Source organism: Cryptosporidium andersoni (genome assembly GCF_001865355.1).
Source record: "Cryptosporidium andersoni isolate 30847 chromosome Unknown contig_29, whole genome shotgun sequence".
Taxonomy (NCBI): domain Eukaryota; phylum Apicomplexa; class Conoidasida; order Eucoccidiorida; family Cryptosporidiidae; genus Cryptosporidium; species Cryptosporidium andersoni.
In genome coordinates, this window is record NW_027122914.1 from 1 (window position 1) to 17,598 (window position 17,598).

A 17,598-nucleotide genomic window follows, 5' to 3' on the forward strand; every position below is an offset into this window, starting at 1 on the left:
GAAGAATCATTAGAAAAAGACCTTTCTATAGTAATGAATAGCCTAGAATTTCCCAATTCGAGAAAATTACCAACTTCTAAATTTTCTAAATCTCACCAGTTAGATCCAGATAAAAAGAGGCAAGACAGAAGTACTTTAGATATAGATAAACAATCGTTAACGTCACAGGAAAATTTTGATATAGTGAATAAGAAAGATTCAGTACTTTATGATTTATTTCAAAAAATGAAAGATGAAAATAGCAAGCAAAGTTCCGAATATGTGAAAGACATGGAAATAGGTTTTGATTTAAGAGAATATAATGAAGATCGAAGATCAATGTCAAGATTAGATACTGATATTTCTCGGGACTCTTCAAGTATAAATAGAGGAGAAAAACATTCATTGTTAGAACCACTATTAGATGATTATATATCCCCTAAGCAATATCTAACGAAAAAACAACCTCCAGTACAATCATCAAAGGAAGCTAGACAATTACGAGAACAATTAATGCTGATTGAAAGTACTAGGGGATTATATGATCAAACAATTGAAGGTGTAGATAAATCTAAAATCCCTGATCAGACTAAAAAGCTACAGAGGTTAATAACCGAAAAAGATCTATTACTTAAGGAACTAGAAGAGATGAAAGAAATGTTAAAAAAGATTGAATTAGATAAGACTCAGAGTAATTCTGCAATTCCAGACAAAGAAACCACAGTAGAATCAGGTCCTAAAGATGATAAAGACAAAGAGGAACAAAAAGAAGAGAAACAAAAAGAAGAGAAACAAAAAGAAGAGAAACAAGAGGATGAAGATACAAAAGTGGAATTTGATGATTTCTTAGGGAGTGTACAACTGGATAGTGATGCCTTAGTATTTGGAGAAACTAATAAAGCTGATATTGGATTAAGTTCTGTAGTTCTCGATCCAGAAAACAATCCAATTACACATATTGATATTCAAGATAATTTTGGTTTGCAGCCTGTGGGACACTATACACATGATAGTGATGGGATAGCCCCAATATCAGTAACAGTAAATAGTAGTAATTTAGACGGTTTACAACCAGTTGAAGGAGTTCTTTTAGGAGGTGCATTATTGGAAGATAGGTCTGAGAATCTTCCGAATGAGCTTGAGCTGTCTTTTGATGAAGTATACTTAGCTCATCATCCTTCTATATTATATACAGATCAGAAAAGTTATATCCAGCCAAAAAGTGTAATTAAAAAAGAGTTTCAGAAGGTAAAATCTCCAGTGAAAAAGAAAAAATCTTATAGTAAATTTACTATATCTGATCAGAAAATTGAAAGATTGAAAAGGTAAGTTTATAGTAAGATATTTAAAGTGGTGCAAATAAAGACAGATGAAATATTTTTATATTTTATTTGTATATGTGACTTAAAATTTACTAAAATTTTTATTTTATTCTAGGGATCCATTTAAAACTCCACAGCAAAAAGCTCATATATTGGGTATATTGAAAGCTCAGAAAGATATAGAAGAGAGACATAAAGAAGACGATAGCTTAGATACTTCGACTTCAATGGAAATGTCTGATGAATTATCTAACATAAATTCCCCAAATAATCAATCGAAACCTGAAATGAGGACAAGAAATATAGAAATGAATAAAGACATATATTTGGGTGATTTTGAAGAAGCAAGTACAGATGATTCCTCACCTGCAAATGAATTTGAAGTTTCTGAATTAAGTGGTGTTACAAAAGAAGTTCCATTTGGGGAATTTGTTGCAATTAGAAATTCTGGTCAGAAGAAAGGATTAAGAGAAAGTTCTCATTCTATTTCCAAGAAGTACATTCCAGATTCTTCTAAAATGAGAGTCTCAAGAACGAGTGGGTAGCAAAGAAGATTTACTGAGAATTTTAGGTAAGACTATAAATTTTGCATACATTTAGGAGATATACACTTTCAGAATAAAGGGAAAAAATTATAATATGGAAGCAGTGAACATTAATCATTATTTTTATATTGAATATTTACTTTTTTTTAGGGGGATCTGAAAAATCGTAGAATAAAAGAAAATTATCCTAGTAGCCCAAAAGTTAGTAAATAATAAGTAATATCTAAAAGATATAGATATTTGGAAAAATAAAATAATAGACTTATTAGAATATTAGAGTATAGTCAAAAAAAGAAAATCATCCTTTATGATTGTCCATCATACTTGAATCACAAATATTTGTATTGCATGGTTCAGTTTAAATCAAGGTTATATTGAAGTTTTATAAAATATCATTTTTTATACTCATCCAACTGGAATTGAAAATTTCAGATGTTGAAATTCTATATTTGGGATTGACGTGTAACATTTGACTGATTAGGGTTTTGGCAGGAGAGGATATATTTGTATTTATGCAGACTCTGTTACTAAGGATTAGAGGTATTTCCCCAGTAAGTAGGCAATGGAGTAAAATACCAAGGTTCCATATATCACATTTGTAATGATTTAATTCTGAATTATTCCCTTTTAATTGATTAAAATTAAATAACAAGGCCGTAGTTTCAGGAGGAACTACCCATTTATTACCTGAAAAAATTTCGTAGCGTTTCTTAGTTCTTATTCCTTTAAATATTCCTGAAAGTTTAACATAAGGTTCCCCTGCAGATGAATTTATTTTTCGGACTGTATTTTTGGTAATTAATGCATAATCAAAGAGATGATTATATGGAACTTTATGTATACTTTTTTTAATATTGTAAAGTGTATCACGAAGTGTTTTAAATTCAATGCTAGATGAAGATGAAACATCAATCGTAGGTGCATCTTTCCATAATTTTTTAAGTTCACATTTGAGTTCTATTCGTCTAGTTTTACTTATAGAATGGCCGATAGGAATTTTTGAGTTATATATTACTCTTGTTAGAGGTCTTTTTGTTGGGTCCATATAGGTCTCATCAAAAGCATGGGAAATTCTGACAGATTCAGGTCTTAAATATATTCCAGATATTTTAATTCTATGGAGATAATCTACAAGGTTTAAAACTTGGCCAAATATAATTCTTGCCCCTGTTTCAGTATAAACTCGTCTCATTGTTTCTGATTTTAAACATTCAAGTAAAGTAGGAGGCTCATAATATCTGAATTTTTCATTCCAATTGAGGCATGAGTATGGCATATACTCCTGCACGAATATTGAATAGGGAAAAATTGAATCTTGCATAACTTCATCGATTCTAACGATATTTGGATGAAAATTAAACAAACTTTGATTATACATTTCAATAAAAATATCATCATGAGAAATGAAAAGAGATGAAACTTGATGAACTATTGAGCTTACAAAAGAATCTTTCTTAATAAATAAGAGCTCAAATAGTACTGGAAGTTCAGAAGTAATTTTACTACCTCCATTTATAGAATCTTTTACTATATGACCATTTTTATCTAATTCCCAGATATATTCTGCAACATTAACCCAACAATGATTGATATATGGATTGAAACGATCCCTTGAGAAGCTAACTAGGCGATAGTCATTTATGCACATATGATATTGAAGGTTTTCCAATTTTTGGTATTTTTCATTCCACAAAAATATGCTAGTTTGATTTATACTATATTCATCTGAAGCTAAGTTAGGCTGTATATACGTTACATAAAAATTTGCAAAATGTCAATTTAAAAATAATTATTAAACTTACCTATACACTTATTGTAACTCCAAGTATCTGTATTCAATTCTTTTTCACCCCATCCTATATGAGATCCTGCTTTGGGACTAGGTTTAAAAGGTTCATTACCATCTTCCACTGTTGCTATACTTGAAGTTTCTAAATAATCCATTAAAGAATTATCATTTTCGGTATGTATATTATCATATAAACTTTTTTCTTCAGTTTCTATCTCTGTTTTTTTTTTAACTTTTTTATTTTTATTTTCACTTTGTAATTTAATATCTGTTGATTTCTCAATAACTTTATAAGGCCTCTTTTTACTTTCTTTCAAATCCAAATTACAAGTTTTGCTATTAATTTTCTCTTGGTCATGCTTAATAAAATCACTATTAGAGATATTAGTTGGAATATCTTGTGCTTTTTGACTATATATATTTGAAATTAAATGACTTTTAAGCTTTTTACTCTTATTAAGTGGCATTTTATCTACAAAATATTTAGAAGAGTAATCTTCAATAACTTTCAAAGATACTGAAGATTTTTTTGATTTTCTTCCTTTAAATGAATTTTGTTTTGTTTTATTTTTAATTTTATTTTTGGATTTAGTTTTATTCCCAATGTGATTTATAGTATTCTTTGAAGATTGGGGATACAAAGTTGTTTCATCAAATGGCCAATCCTTACGAGGTGAGGGTGATCTTTTATAGGTTGCACGTGTTGATACACCTCTCAAGCATCTAGTTGGATGTATAGTATGATGTCGATTATTATTAGTTGTAGAAATTGATGAATTTGAAGATTTATGGTTTTTCTTCTCTTTATTTAAATTTATTGGAAATCTAGAAGATCTTGAATTTCCAAGACTTTTCTTTTTGTTATGCATATCATTAATTATATTTCTTCCTTCCAATTTTTTAGTTAATTCTTTATTATTTGTAGATAATGAAGAATTTTTGGATGGATACAATAAAGCTTCATCAAATGGACGATCTTTACAAGGTGAAGGAGACCTCTTATAGGTTGTTCGTGTTGATATTCCTCTTAGGCATCTAGTTGGACGTAAGTTATGATGGTGACTTTTTCTTTCATATTCTTCGTTGCTTAACTCTTGTGATTTTTGAATTAGTTCATCATTAGAAATATGTAAAAGATATTTCCCTGAGCTATTCTGATCTTTACATACTCTGGTAGTTGAATCTAATTTTTTTAGCACTGAATGCTTCCCAGGTTTGACAGTACTCCTAGTATTGTAAACAGTCATAATCTATCTGCTTATTATTATACTAAGAAAAATGATAAATAATGATTCTTAAAAACTAAATTCAAAATACAAATTAATGAAAAAAAGAATAAAAGCAATTCCTGTAAGTTTATAGTATTATTAAAACAAACATTTGTGAATAATGAATCCTTTCAATATAGCGTCTGGGATTTGTAAATTCTTAATTTTCTTACAAGTGAATTTAAGACCCCGAACCTCCAATGACAACATTCTCAGTGTCTAGTCTTAGTGTAGATTTGTCATCAGAAGGAAAATTATATAGAAATAAAGTATACTTTTAGGATGAGGTATTTTGAGAGTAAAAAGGGATAAAGTCCCGCTAATTAATGTTAGGGTATCTATTTCCTTTTTTTTAGTTGTAATACAACCTTTTAAGACATTCTATTTCTTTGATACTATTGGATATATAGTATAACACAAAGATCAGATAAAATTTTAGATCTATTTTAAATATATTTTTCAAAACCCGGATAGTAAAGATCTCAATTTTGAAAAATGGCGCTATAAAGGCGCTACAGTATCTTTTAAAGACATAGTGAGATGTCTCAGAATGTCCATTGGGGGTACCGTTAGGTTTAGAGTTAAAGTTCCATTAAACTTGTCAAGTGAAGTTCAGTTTTTTTTATTTTAAAGAAAAATGTTATTAGCACGTATACTTTTTTTTATTTTTGTTGGTGCTTTGATACCACAAGGTATTTTTTCATATTCGGTTCTACCAAACAGTTTGAATAATGCATCAAGTGATGGAACGATGTTTCCGTATAGAGAGGTCACAATTGATATGGCTGATTATGTACAGGGTACTATTTTACTTTTGCCTGAGGACTTTACTGCTGAGTCTCTGAAGGCAGCTCGATTGAGACAGAAGAAGTTAGTAGATAAAGGTGTTCCATGCCGTATATATCGATTGGTTACAATGCCTGCAGATCAAACTGCAATTGAGATGATTATTAGCCAGTCTCTTGTGGATTCTATGCTAACAAGCAACAATACATTATCACCAACATTTACTACAGTTAAGGTTGAGTTTGACTTGAAGAGAATGATGGTTGATGAGGACTATCGCAAAATATATACTCCAAAACTGATGAAAGCAGCTGAATCATTTACAAATAGATTCGTGACAGTATTACTAATTAGTAATACAGGTTCTGGTTCTGATTCCAATTATTATATATATTTAGGTGAAGGTGATTTTGCTCCAGTTCAACAAGGTGCTAGTTACTATGCTTATTTATTTAATGATTCTGGGAAGGAAGAGATTGATAGTCTATCAAGTGCAGATCTACGTCATATTGAAGCTGCAAGAAAGAGTTTCATCGATGCCCGCAGCAATATGAAAAAAGAACAATTAACTGAGATAGAAGTAAAGGAATTGGCAGCTCGTTTAAGAGTTTTAAAACGTCGTCAAAAAGCAGGTCCTAAATGCAGTAAATGTCTAGATATTACATATGAAAAGTGCGAGTATTGTGCAACTCTTGTTACAATTGATGAGTTTAGGGAAATTGAAGACCTATCAAAGAAAAATCGCAAGTATGAATTATTCTTTGAACATCGTTTAGCTCGACATTCTAGTGGTGCTTCTCATGCTTCATTATTCGTTGTTAGTAAAGCTGAAGATTCAATAATTCCAGAATTTTCACAGTCAATTAATGTAGGAGCTTATGGAGTAGTTAATAATTATAGACCATTACCTTTAAATTTGGGTCCTCATTGTGCAACTTTGGGTGAATCTGATATTAATTTAGTTCTAAGAATGTCATCTGTATTTTCAACATACTTTGAAACCTTATCATTAAGTAGTGATTATGATGAATTGTGTCTGGGAGTTCACTATATGTCTAAAAAACCTAAGGTAACTTCTAGTGGAGTTGCTACTTATGAAATTGAAAATTGTATTGTATCTATGATTTTAGCTTTGGGATCTTTCCATCCTGAATTCTCAACATCAATTGGAACTTTAAATCCTAATGTAGAGATGTCTATGACAAGTTTCTGTAGTGCGGTTTTATCTCATGAACCCTTAGGATTGGTTGAGAATTTGTCACCTGTATATTCTCCATCAGGTGTGATTATGTCACCTTCTAATGGTAAAATTGATGTGGCAGTATTATTGGAACGTTCGAGATCTGAAGAATCTGTTATTCAGTCTATGTTGGGTGGTAATACCTGTTCTATAGAGGATATGGTAAATGCAGGATGGATGTATGATAATAAATTGAAGTTATGGGTACGTGGGAGAAATAAGAAGGTACCTCTACCAATATTAGTTCGTTATGCAGTATCAAGTGACGGTAGACTTATTGCCATTGCTTTAGAAGGTGAAGATGTAACTAACTATTCTAAAGGCCTTCAAGTATTATTCACTTCTCCAAAGTTCGAACACTTATTCTCTCAGGTGATTGGTAGTAAATGTTTAAATCCAGGTGATATCAAAGATTTAGAAAAGGTAGGAGTTGTACTTGAGGAGATTACATTAGCTGAATTAAGAGAAGCTACAATCTTGGCAAACAATGCAGCTGAGCAGTCATTTGCTGCTTCAAATGCTGCTACATTAGCAATGAAGAAGTATGAGGATGCAGTATTAGCTGAGCAGAGAGTTATGGAAGTTGCTCAAATGGCATCAAAGATACGGCAATATCATGATGCTAAATCTAAGATTAGCCAGAAAGCTGCTGAGATTGCTAAGATTGAGGAGCAGTTAAGAATAGCAGCTGAGAACAGAGCCAAAGCAGCTAATGAGAGTGCAAAGGCATTATTAGAAGCTACAGCAGCTGAGGAGAGGAGAAGAGAATTTGCAAAGAATGCTCAGTTAGCTGCTAGGAGGGCTACAGATACTGTTCAACAAGCTTTGAATATACAGGAACAATTGAGAGCACAACTAAAAAGTGAAGCAAAGTTGTCTGCAGCTTATGAGGCAGCTGTGGTAGCAGAAGATAAATTAAGGAGAGCATTAGATGAAGCTCATGATCTTATACAGGGATTATTTGATAAGGAGAAGGCTTTGAGGGAAAGATTTCTAGGTGAGATTGAACCTTTAATAAAAGAAGAGGAACTTCTTTTAAAGCGTGTTGAAGAGTTTTCCCAAAGGAGAATTGCACTTCTAGATAATCTTACTGGATTACGTAGTGTTTTACAAGGGAAATTGGACAAATCACTACGTGAAAAACAGCATGTACTTGAAGAAACTCGCCTCAAGAAGGATTTACTTGATAATAGAAAACTTGAATTAGGTAAATTGTCAAATATGATTAAAACTAAATCTGCAGAAGCTGAAGGTGTTAATAATTCATTATTCGAAGCTGAATTGATGCTGGAAAAACTTAAACAAGATGCTGATATGAAAGCTCGTGAAGCTGAGACAGCTAGATTAAGACTTGAGGAGATGACCAAAAAGATCCAGGAATTGAGATTATTGTATAATTATTTACTATTACGTATAGATGAATTGGTAAGTCTTCAAAATAAATTAGAAGATGAAATTAGGAAAGTAGAGACGGAATTAGATACTTTAAGTTTGAAATTGGCTGAAATTGAAGAAAGATTACTTAGATTAGAAGAAGCTAGGCAAGCACATGATGAGAAGTCAAAGGAGGCTGATCTTTTGCTTACTAGAGAATTGGAATTGAAGCAACAAATTGAAGAACTAAATAAATTGCGCAAAGAAAAAGAGACTGAGCTTAGTGATTTGTTAGATGAACAACTGAAAGTTCGTACAGATGTTTCTGCGGTATTGGTAGCTAGGAGCTCTGCTTTAGAAGTACTCCAAAGGACACTTAAGGAAATTCAAATCGCCAAGTGTACTACTGAAGAGGAGACAAAGGTAATTAAAGATCAGTATGAATGTTCAGCACTTGAGGCTCAGAAACTTTTATCAAATGTTGAGAAATGGAAGCGAGATTTACAAGATGCTATTAAAGAAGAAGAAGTAAAGAGTAATTTGTTAGCCAAGAAGATCGAGAAAGTTCAAGAAATGGACTTTATAATGGCATGTACAGAAGAACAGCTCAAGTTAGCTAATGAAATCCCTGTTCCAGCTACTCCTTTGACTCCAGAATGTGGTTTGGGTAACATAAATTGTGTAGTTACACAAAATTGAAATATAATTTTACTATTTAAAGCCGAAGTTACATTTAGTCTTATAGGAATCAATATGGTAGATTTTAGTCCTACTAGCACCTAATAAACCTTCATTTCCTAATATTCTACTTTCCAAGATTTAAGGGTGGTAGTCCTAACATGTTTTGCACCCTAGGCGCCTGGAGATGGTGCGGAATCTAAAAATGTGGTGAGGATTTTATTATTTAAATGAAGTCTAATTTAAAAAAAAAAAGCGAAAAATGAAATTTTGGATATATTTTGAATCTTATATTTTTAAGACGGGTAATACTTATTAGATAATACTGGAGTTTTTTTTTTTTTTAACAATTTCAAAGAGACCATGAATCTATATAAGGATCTATTATTATTTACTCAATATCTTGTACTTTATACTTGTATTGTAGCTTGTGAAGAGGTTATTAGAGGTCCAAAGGAGTTAGATAAGTATATCCAATATACTGAAGATTTCTTTTTAAAATATGTCCCTGGAGCCTTAGGAGAGGATGAGGAGACACAAGGATTACAAAAGTATGACGATTTAAATGATGTGAGTATTGTCTCAGTAGAATCTGATATTATCAATGAAAATGATAACTTATTGACTAAGGGACAATTGGAAGATAGAAATAACGATAATCATGATGTAATAGGAATATCTAGTTCAGATAATTTTTATGGAGATATGTCAATTATAGATGAAGATAAAGAATCTGAAGGAGCTGGAGATAGTGATAAGAGTCCAAGTGAAGAGGAGCAGAAGAGGTTCATGAGATATGATACTGATGCGAAAAAGAAATTACTGCGTTTAAGAAAGAAGAGGCGAGTTAAAGATATACCATTAGGTCCTCAACCAGTAGATGTTGCAATGGGTGATGTATTTGGTGGATTAGGAGATCCTGATTTAAAAGCAGATATTGAAGAATATGGTTTACAAACTTATTATGAAACTGAACAAGAGAAGAAACAAATGAATGATTTGTGGTTATCTATTACTTATCCATTTGCATTTCGTGAGAAAAAGATTTGGGGATATGATAAATATGGAAATCCAATATATTCTCGTGATAAATGGTTAGAGAATACATTGCAAGGAGGAGATATCGAGTCAAATTATAAAACTAAATGCTTAAGACATGTGGATTATACTTCTACACCAAGGATGTATGCTACTGATGGTTTTTTGAATGGTGATAGTTTACTTTCAGTAATAAATATATTACAAAGATACAGAGAAATTAAAAATAAACGGAAGAATAAAATTCAATTCCCCATAAAGATTGAAAAAGTATCTAAACCTGTTATATCAATGGGTGTATTAAGGAAATCTAGATCAACTTTAAATAAAAATGAAAAAAGAAGATTATATGATTCTAATATTGGCAATATAGAGTTTAAGAGTCATATGAATAATTTAGAGGGAGTTACAGATTTGGATGGAGTTATAAAATTATTAGGTTTAGATAAGGAAATTAGTCAGAGGAAAGCTGTTGAGGAAGTTTTTCTGAATTATACTCGTATAATTCAAAATGGGCGTTTTAATATCAAATTTGTACCTTTATTATCTAAATCTCATAAGAATATACTTAGTGATTGGAGAGAAAATTTATTTGATCAAGCTATAGAAAACATAGGTAGATATGATCCTAGAGCTAGCCAAAAGTTTGAATTACCACCTGGATGTGAAGAGGTACATGGAATCCCTCCAAGTCAAATAATTACTGACATGTCTAGTGAAGCAATAAGGCGTCCTCCTACAAATTTAAGATTTTCAAGTTTAATAAAGTCTATCCAAAATAAATTATTTGATCGTAAATTAAAGATGTATAAGGAATATGTAAAAAATATTGTAGAAAATAGGAACAAAAGTGAATCATATATAAAGATGATTAGTTCTGAAAATAAATTTGAAGAACGTTTAGATTGGTTAAAGAAATTTAATGGATTGTGGATATTTATCCCACAAATAAAGTTAATAAAACCTATTGGGGACTTTGACAAGAATATAGATTATCATAAGGAGATTTTAAATGAAGAAAAGAGAGAACGAGATCTATTATCACTTGAATTAGAAATGGTTCCTTCTTTACAACAGGATATATATATCTCAAATTATATTAAAGGTGATATATTATTTCCAGATAAAGAAGAATTATCTGAAAAAAAGGCATTATTTAGAAAAATTGCTCATGAAACTGCTATGTATGATGAAAAACTTCCATATAAATTACCATATAGACCTACTGGTAGAAAGAGGTTAATAACAAAAGGACAATTTGGAGCTTATAAAGGTGGATCATCTAGTACTTCAGATGGATATTCAAATGTTATTATTAAAAAGGGTAAGGTTCAGTTGGAGAATGGTGAAAAACAAGAAATCAAAAAGTTAGAAAAAGAAAATAAAAAGCAGATAACAAAAGATATGATGGAGAATGAACAAACGAAAGACTCTATTCTAACTAATTTTATATTAGAAGAATCTGCTAAGCCTATTAAGAAAGATAAAAAATTATCTGGAACTTTTCATTTAGAAGATGAACATAATAATATGCAAGGTAAGGTATTACCTAGTACAAAGATATCTCCATTTTCTACAACAAAAGTATCAATTATTCAAAATTCGAAATATAATCCAATACGTAGGAAAACAGTACTTGACCAGTAAAAGTTCATTAAATTTCTAGGATAATTCAAATAAAATAAGTAACTTCATAAAAAAAGTATTTAAGATAAATTTAATGAATTAATAAATTGTGAAATATTTAAATATAAACAGAAATATAATATATATCTATGAACTTTATTATTGTCTTTATAAGTACTTTATATTATCAGTTAATTTATTATTTTCGAAGATTTAGAGTCAACTATTATTATAGTTGATAGAAATTTAAAATATAAAATTTTAATTGTATATATTATATATATATTATTTTAAATTATTCTAGTGTAACCTCAAAAAAATTATAAATTTGCATATTCACCTTACTTTGTTTATATAAATCTTTATTTTAAAAGTTAAAGGTAATATATATATATATTAATTATTAAACCTCATTCAAAATAAAGTAGTTTAGGTTATTTCTAATTATAGTAAAAATATCAATATTTTGAGTTCATTCAGAAAACTTCAAGTATAAATAGAAAAGGAAATTGTTTAATTAAATAATTTGAAATAATAATAAATCTAATATATCTGTACGTGTTATATAGTATATATGAGAATTTATATATTATTTAATATAATGTTCAAATAATCTGATATAGGTCTTCTTAATGTTTTTCTTTAAAAAAGTTATCTTTAATTTTTATTAAGTATTAAATTAATCTTTATATTTTTTATACTATTGATTCTAAAAGGAAATTATATATTAAATGAAACTAGTATAGATGAATGTTTATTATAGAATATATTTTTTTAATTCAAATTCTAAATTAAATTTTACTATTGATTTTCATTTAATAATTCTCTAAAAGGTTATTCCATCTATATAAAAAATTATAAAATTATCATTAATAAATAATTGAATTTATTTAAATATATATTTGATAAAAAGGATTTTCATTAAAGTGTTATAGAATAATGGGCTAATGTTATTAATTTGAATTAATATTACAAAAATAAAAGTCAACATATACTAAATATTGTCTTATATATTATATATAAAGAAGATATTTTTGCAACAATACACTTAATTTAATAATATTGTTAATATTAATTGATATGAATGATAGTTCTATTAAAAAGATAATTATTACAATTTTAGCCTTTTTATATACATTTGAAAGTCTAAAACATCTAATATTATAAGAAAAAAAAAAAAATTCAATTTGTTAAAATATTAACAAACTATAATTTAATATAATAAAATAGAATAATTCTAAAATCAAAATTTCATCTGAACATGTATTTCAAATAGATCCTAAATCATTAGAACTATTATAAATTAATTTTAGGATCTCAATTCTTTAAAAAAATTTTAGTATGATTTTATTAAATTTTATTTTTTAAGATTTATTAAAATTACTTTGTTTAATAAATTATTATTATTGGAAAATATTAATAATTTCCAAAGATCTCCTTTAAAATAAAATAATAATAAAAGAATTTAAGATGAAATTATTAGTACTAAAATAAAATAATATTGATATAAATGGATTAAGTATTTTAATAAGTAATTTCAAAGTAAAAGTGGTTATAATAAAATGATCATAGTTACATTGAGAAATGATATAAAAAAGTATCTAATAAAAAAAAGTGATTTTTTTAATATTATTTTAATATTAAAATGATTAGATTGGAATAATATTACGAATTATAGACTTTCAATATTAAATATTAATGTACTAAAATAACATTTTTTTTTATTTAATAGGGACTATTTTATTTATTTAAATATTTAATAAAAAAATAATATTTTATTATTATTATTATTACCCAAAAAAGAAATGATAAAAGGAGTTAGTCTTTTTTTTCTTTGATTCTAATTTAATTATACTATGGATTTACAAACTTTTATATTTATATATATTTTAGTTTTATAACTTATTTTATTATTATTGTAATAAAAATAATGATTAAATTATAGGTATTAGTATTTCAATAGATAATATCTAGAAATTCTATTAAAATTATATTTATTTATAGACAAATACCTGAACTAAACAATTTTATTCTAATGTAAAAAAAAAAGAATAAGATGAATATATATATAAATATCTGTAAAATTAATGTACAAAAAAAGAAAAAAAGTGTAAAATTTAGATAAATAATTGTATATATTAGAAATAGTTATCAAAAGTTTTTATTATCTTTATTAAAACAATTCAAAAAATTAACAGCTTATATTAAAATTTCCAGACTAAAAATTTTTTATTATTAATAGTTGTAATATTTAATATTAAATATTTTATAATTATTATTATATTCAGTATATATATCTTAAATTGTTTTACTGAATAGTTGAACATATCAAATTATATATATTATTTTAAATTTTTATTACCAATTTTAATTATTATTTTAATTTCTTATTTTTAGATTATTTATTTAATGATTTATATTATTTTTATTATATTCATGTATAGTTAACTTTGATGTGAAATATTTTGTTTAATAAAAAGATCATAAATATTCAAAATATTGTAAATTAAAATATTTTTATTTACAAAATTATAAATATTCACTTAGATAACAAAAACTTATATCTAATCTAATATTGTATAAGTATTTTTATATTATTTAATCTGAAGTTTATTAATAAAAATTACACTATAATTGATAAATCTTATAAGTTTGTATTATTGGAAATATACTTAAATTAATTGTGAATAGATCAATCAATCATGATCAAACAATTTGAGATATTAGATGATGGTAATACAAACAAATACTTATAATTTATTTTAAATAAAATAAATATTAAAAAAAAAAGTGGATATAATTGAAGACTTGTACTGTAATTGTGATCAGAAGCTGCACACTATAAATACATAACCTTAGTATTACATGAATTGAATAATTGAATAATAAAATTAAAATGAAATAAATTGCAATGAATAGATTTTATTCTTTTACTTTAACTATATATTTCATCATTTCAAATACAATAAAGTGTAGAGGAGAGGAGATGGGATTGGATATGTCACTAGTGAACATTCTTACTATTGCTGCTATTCAAGCAATTAGTGATATGGATTTACTAAAAGATCCAGATGCCCTTAAATCAGAGAGTTGGATTTACTTTCGTAATATACCTGATATACTAGTGGAATTTTGGTGTATTTTTATTGATCATACAAGTAAAGGTATTCGTTATCATAGAGCGGAACAATATATAGAAATGATACTTGCTTCAGTAAAATCACAATATGATCATATACTTCCTGCCAGATCTAACTTTCATAACAAGGTACTCTTTTATAGTAATATTTATCTATTGCTACAAAAAATTTCATGTGAATATTCACTAGATCTCTTACTTATAGCAGAGGCTTCTGATGTAGGGATTTATAGTACTAAGGAACCAATTATTATATTAATAGCTAGTATCTGTTCAAGTGTTGATTTAAAACAATATATTATGAAGGAAAAAATTGCAATATTTTTCGGTAATACAAATATACGTGATAAAATACTGGTACACTGTGGAACAAAAGTAATAAATTTTGTAATGGAACTTCATGATGTTTTAGGTATTGGAGATTCAATTCCAAGGCCTAGTTTAAATATTTTAAGTAGACAAGATCCAGAATTCCTAAGTAGTATAGAACCAAGATTAGTATTTGATTTAACTCCAGAATCAGATTATGAATTTCTTAAATTGACATGCAATGTAATGATTGAGATGTATAATTTCAAAGTAAAACCAAAAAATATATTTGAAGTGTTAACTTATATATTATGGAGATCACTGATTATTACTCAATCTGTTTTGATACTAGAAATAATTAAATTATTAATAGAAATTTCAAGAAAATTACATATTGGTATTGAGAGTTTTCTTAATTATGCAGATTATCAAGACAAAGTTATTACAAAATTAAGAGACAAATTTAATGTTAACTTACAAATAGGAAGTTCTATTAATGATTGTAAACAAAGTTATTCTGGGGAGAAGATCAAGTTATTACCAAGGCCAAGTACTGATATACAACAAAGAGCTCGACTTAAACTTAAAAAAAGAAGAAAAAGTACTTCATTATAAAACATCACTTAAAATAGATAATATTAAGACTTTAGTTGATTGAAATTTCAATGATTAATTACTCTTTATTAGTAGATAATCTTTCCAATTATAGTCTAAAGAATTATTTCATAATTTTATATTTAAATATACTCTTAATAAATTGAAAATAAGCTAATATAATTTTATTAAAAAAGTCCTACATATAAATTTATAAAACCATTATAGTAAGTTCTAATTATAAAAAATCCACTTCTTTTCTTTTTCTTATTAAAATGGTAAATAAATTAAGAAATCTTACTGAATTAAATAATAAAAACCACTTATAATATTTCAAATAGTAACACATTAGAGCCAATATTAGTCAAATTTAAATAGTTAAGAAGATAAATATAATCACTTTATTACTAATTATCTTTATTTAAAATAATGCATGGCCAAATTAAATACCAACATATTCCTCTATATTTACAATATCCTCTGTAGTATTGCAATATTAGTATAAATATTAATTAATAGATTTTTTCATAACTTCTTTTCAATCATTATCAAGTTCTTCAAAGGATCTTTTAGCTAAACAATTTCTTATAATACTTTGTATATGTGTATATGAAGACACTTTATTATTAATCTTTTTAATTACTTTGTTTAGAGCAGGACAAAAGTCGTCATCTTCATCAGTATCTAGATTGCTATCACAATAAAAAGTCCATTCTTTTCTATAATATTCAAGATCAGCTAGTAAATGAGATAGTTTAAGTGTAACTTCTTCATAATCTTTTTCTAGGTCATCAGAACTCTTATTCAATAATTCAGTTCCTAAAGAAGTAAATGATATCACACCAGATCTTATATTCAATCCTATATATTTGATAAAATAGATATATAGTGAAACATATAAGAAAAATGATATATATTTAAGAAGTATTGCCATTAAAGGTACTTTGTATTTGAAGTAATAATAGCTTCGATCTTGTACCAAATATAAATAAACTTATATAAATAAATATCCTCAAATTTATATATTTAAATTCAAAGATATAATTTAAACTTCTTTACTAAAATAATCTTTATTAACAGATTAAAATTAATTAGTAAAGTTTATAATTTTGAGAGGATATACGTATAATGTCTCATTTTGACTATGGGATTTTATAAGTTACCTGATATTTATTGAATAATCTTTGCAATTCTTCTTTATATATTTATGTGTAAGATTGTATTGTATATTAGTTTTGGGAAATTAAGGTTTTTGTTTTCTTGACCTAGATTTAATTAAATTACCTATTTATTTATTTTGCGAGAAGTGACTTTAGATAATAATATTAAAATATAAAGTTCATTATTATTGTATTTTCAAGATCTTATTGGGGTATATTTCTGAATAAATCTTATCTGATAATTTAAATAATCAGAAGGTATACACCTGAGACAATATATATTAGATATTTTTTGACTATGAAATTTCGATATTATATTTGGCAATAATGAGGAAATTGAATATTATAGATTTTGTTAAAAAATTTATGTTATTAATAGACTTGCAATATTATTCGTATTTATTATCATTCAATATACGAGTTAATTAAATAATAGCTACGGACAATCTTATATTACAAAATATTAGATATTTATTCAATTACTATTTGTTAATTTATATATATAGTTTAAATACTGTACAAATCAAAAAAGCCCAACTTATCTCCAGAAATATTATTCTTATTAAGTAGAAAAAATAAGAATTATGTTATCTGTAATAAAAATAGTATTAGTCTATTAAAATAAAAAGTGATATTTTAATGTATAGAGTTAAAGATTAACAATGGATTTATACTTTAAATGGATTGTTATTCTAATCAAATCCATCATTCTCATCGTGTTCTACAGGTTCTTGAATATTATAGAAAAGAA

At 26.9% G+C, this 17,598-nt stretch overlaps 5 protein-coding genes across 5 annotated transcripts; 3 read left to right on the top strand and 2 right to left on the bottom strand.

Annotated features, from left to right (window-relative positions):
• Nucleotides 1–33: 33 nt before the first annotated feature.
• On the top strand, nt 34–1,846 carry cand_024920 (uncharacterized protein; the record flags this gene model as incomplete). The annotated part of the gene is made up of 2 exons (XM_067212722.1): nt 34–1,304; nt 1,417–1,846. The coding sequence occupies 2 exons, from the start codon at nt 34–36 to the stop codon at nt 1,844–1,846; spliced, it is 1,701 nt and encodes a 566-aa protein (XP_067066353.1).
• Nucleotides 1,847–2,228: 382 nt separating this feature from the next.
• On the bottom strand, nt 2,229–4,882 carry cand_024930 (uncharacterized protein; the record flags this gene model as incomplete). The annotated part of the gene is made up of 2 exons (XM_067212723.1): nt 2,229–3,577; nt 3,649–4,882. The coding sequence occupies 2 exons, from the start codon at nt 4,880–4,882 to the stop codon at nt 2,229–2,231; spliced, it is 2,583 nt and encodes an 860-aa protein (XP_067066354.1).
• A 658-nt stretch (nt 4,883–5,540) lies between these two features.
• Nucleotides 5,541–9,002, top strand: cand_024940 (uncharacterized protein; the record flags this gene model as incomplete). Its single annotated transcript, XM_067212724.1, has 1 exon — nt 5,541–9,002. One exon carries the CDS (start codon nt 5,541–5,543, stop codon nt 9,000–9,002), a length of 3,462 nt encoding a protein of 1,153 aa, XP_067066355.1.
• Nucleotides 9,003–9,344: 342 nt separating this feature from the next.
• cand_024950 (uncharacterized protein) lies at nt 9,345–11,666 on the top strand (the record flags this gene model as incomplete). Its single annotated transcript, XM_067212725.1, has 1 exon — nt 9,345–11,666. The coding sequence occupies one exon, from the start codon at nt 9,345–9,347 to the stop codon at nt 11,664–11,666; it is 2,322 nt and encodes a 773-aa protein (XP_067066356.1).
• A 4,559-nt stretch (nt 11,667–16,225) lies between these two features.
• Nucleotides 16,226–16,824, bottom strand: cand_024960 (uncharacterized protein; the record flags this gene model as incomplete). The annotated part of the gene is made up of 3 exons (XM_067212726.1): nt 16,226–16,548; nt 16,631–16,659; nt 16,811–16,824. The coding sequence occupies 3 exons, from the start codon at nt 16,822–16,824 to the stop codon at nt 16,226–16,228; spliced, it is 366 nt and encodes a 121-aa protein (XP_067066357.1).
• Between the last annotated feature and the right edge of the window lie 774 nt (nt 16,825–17,598).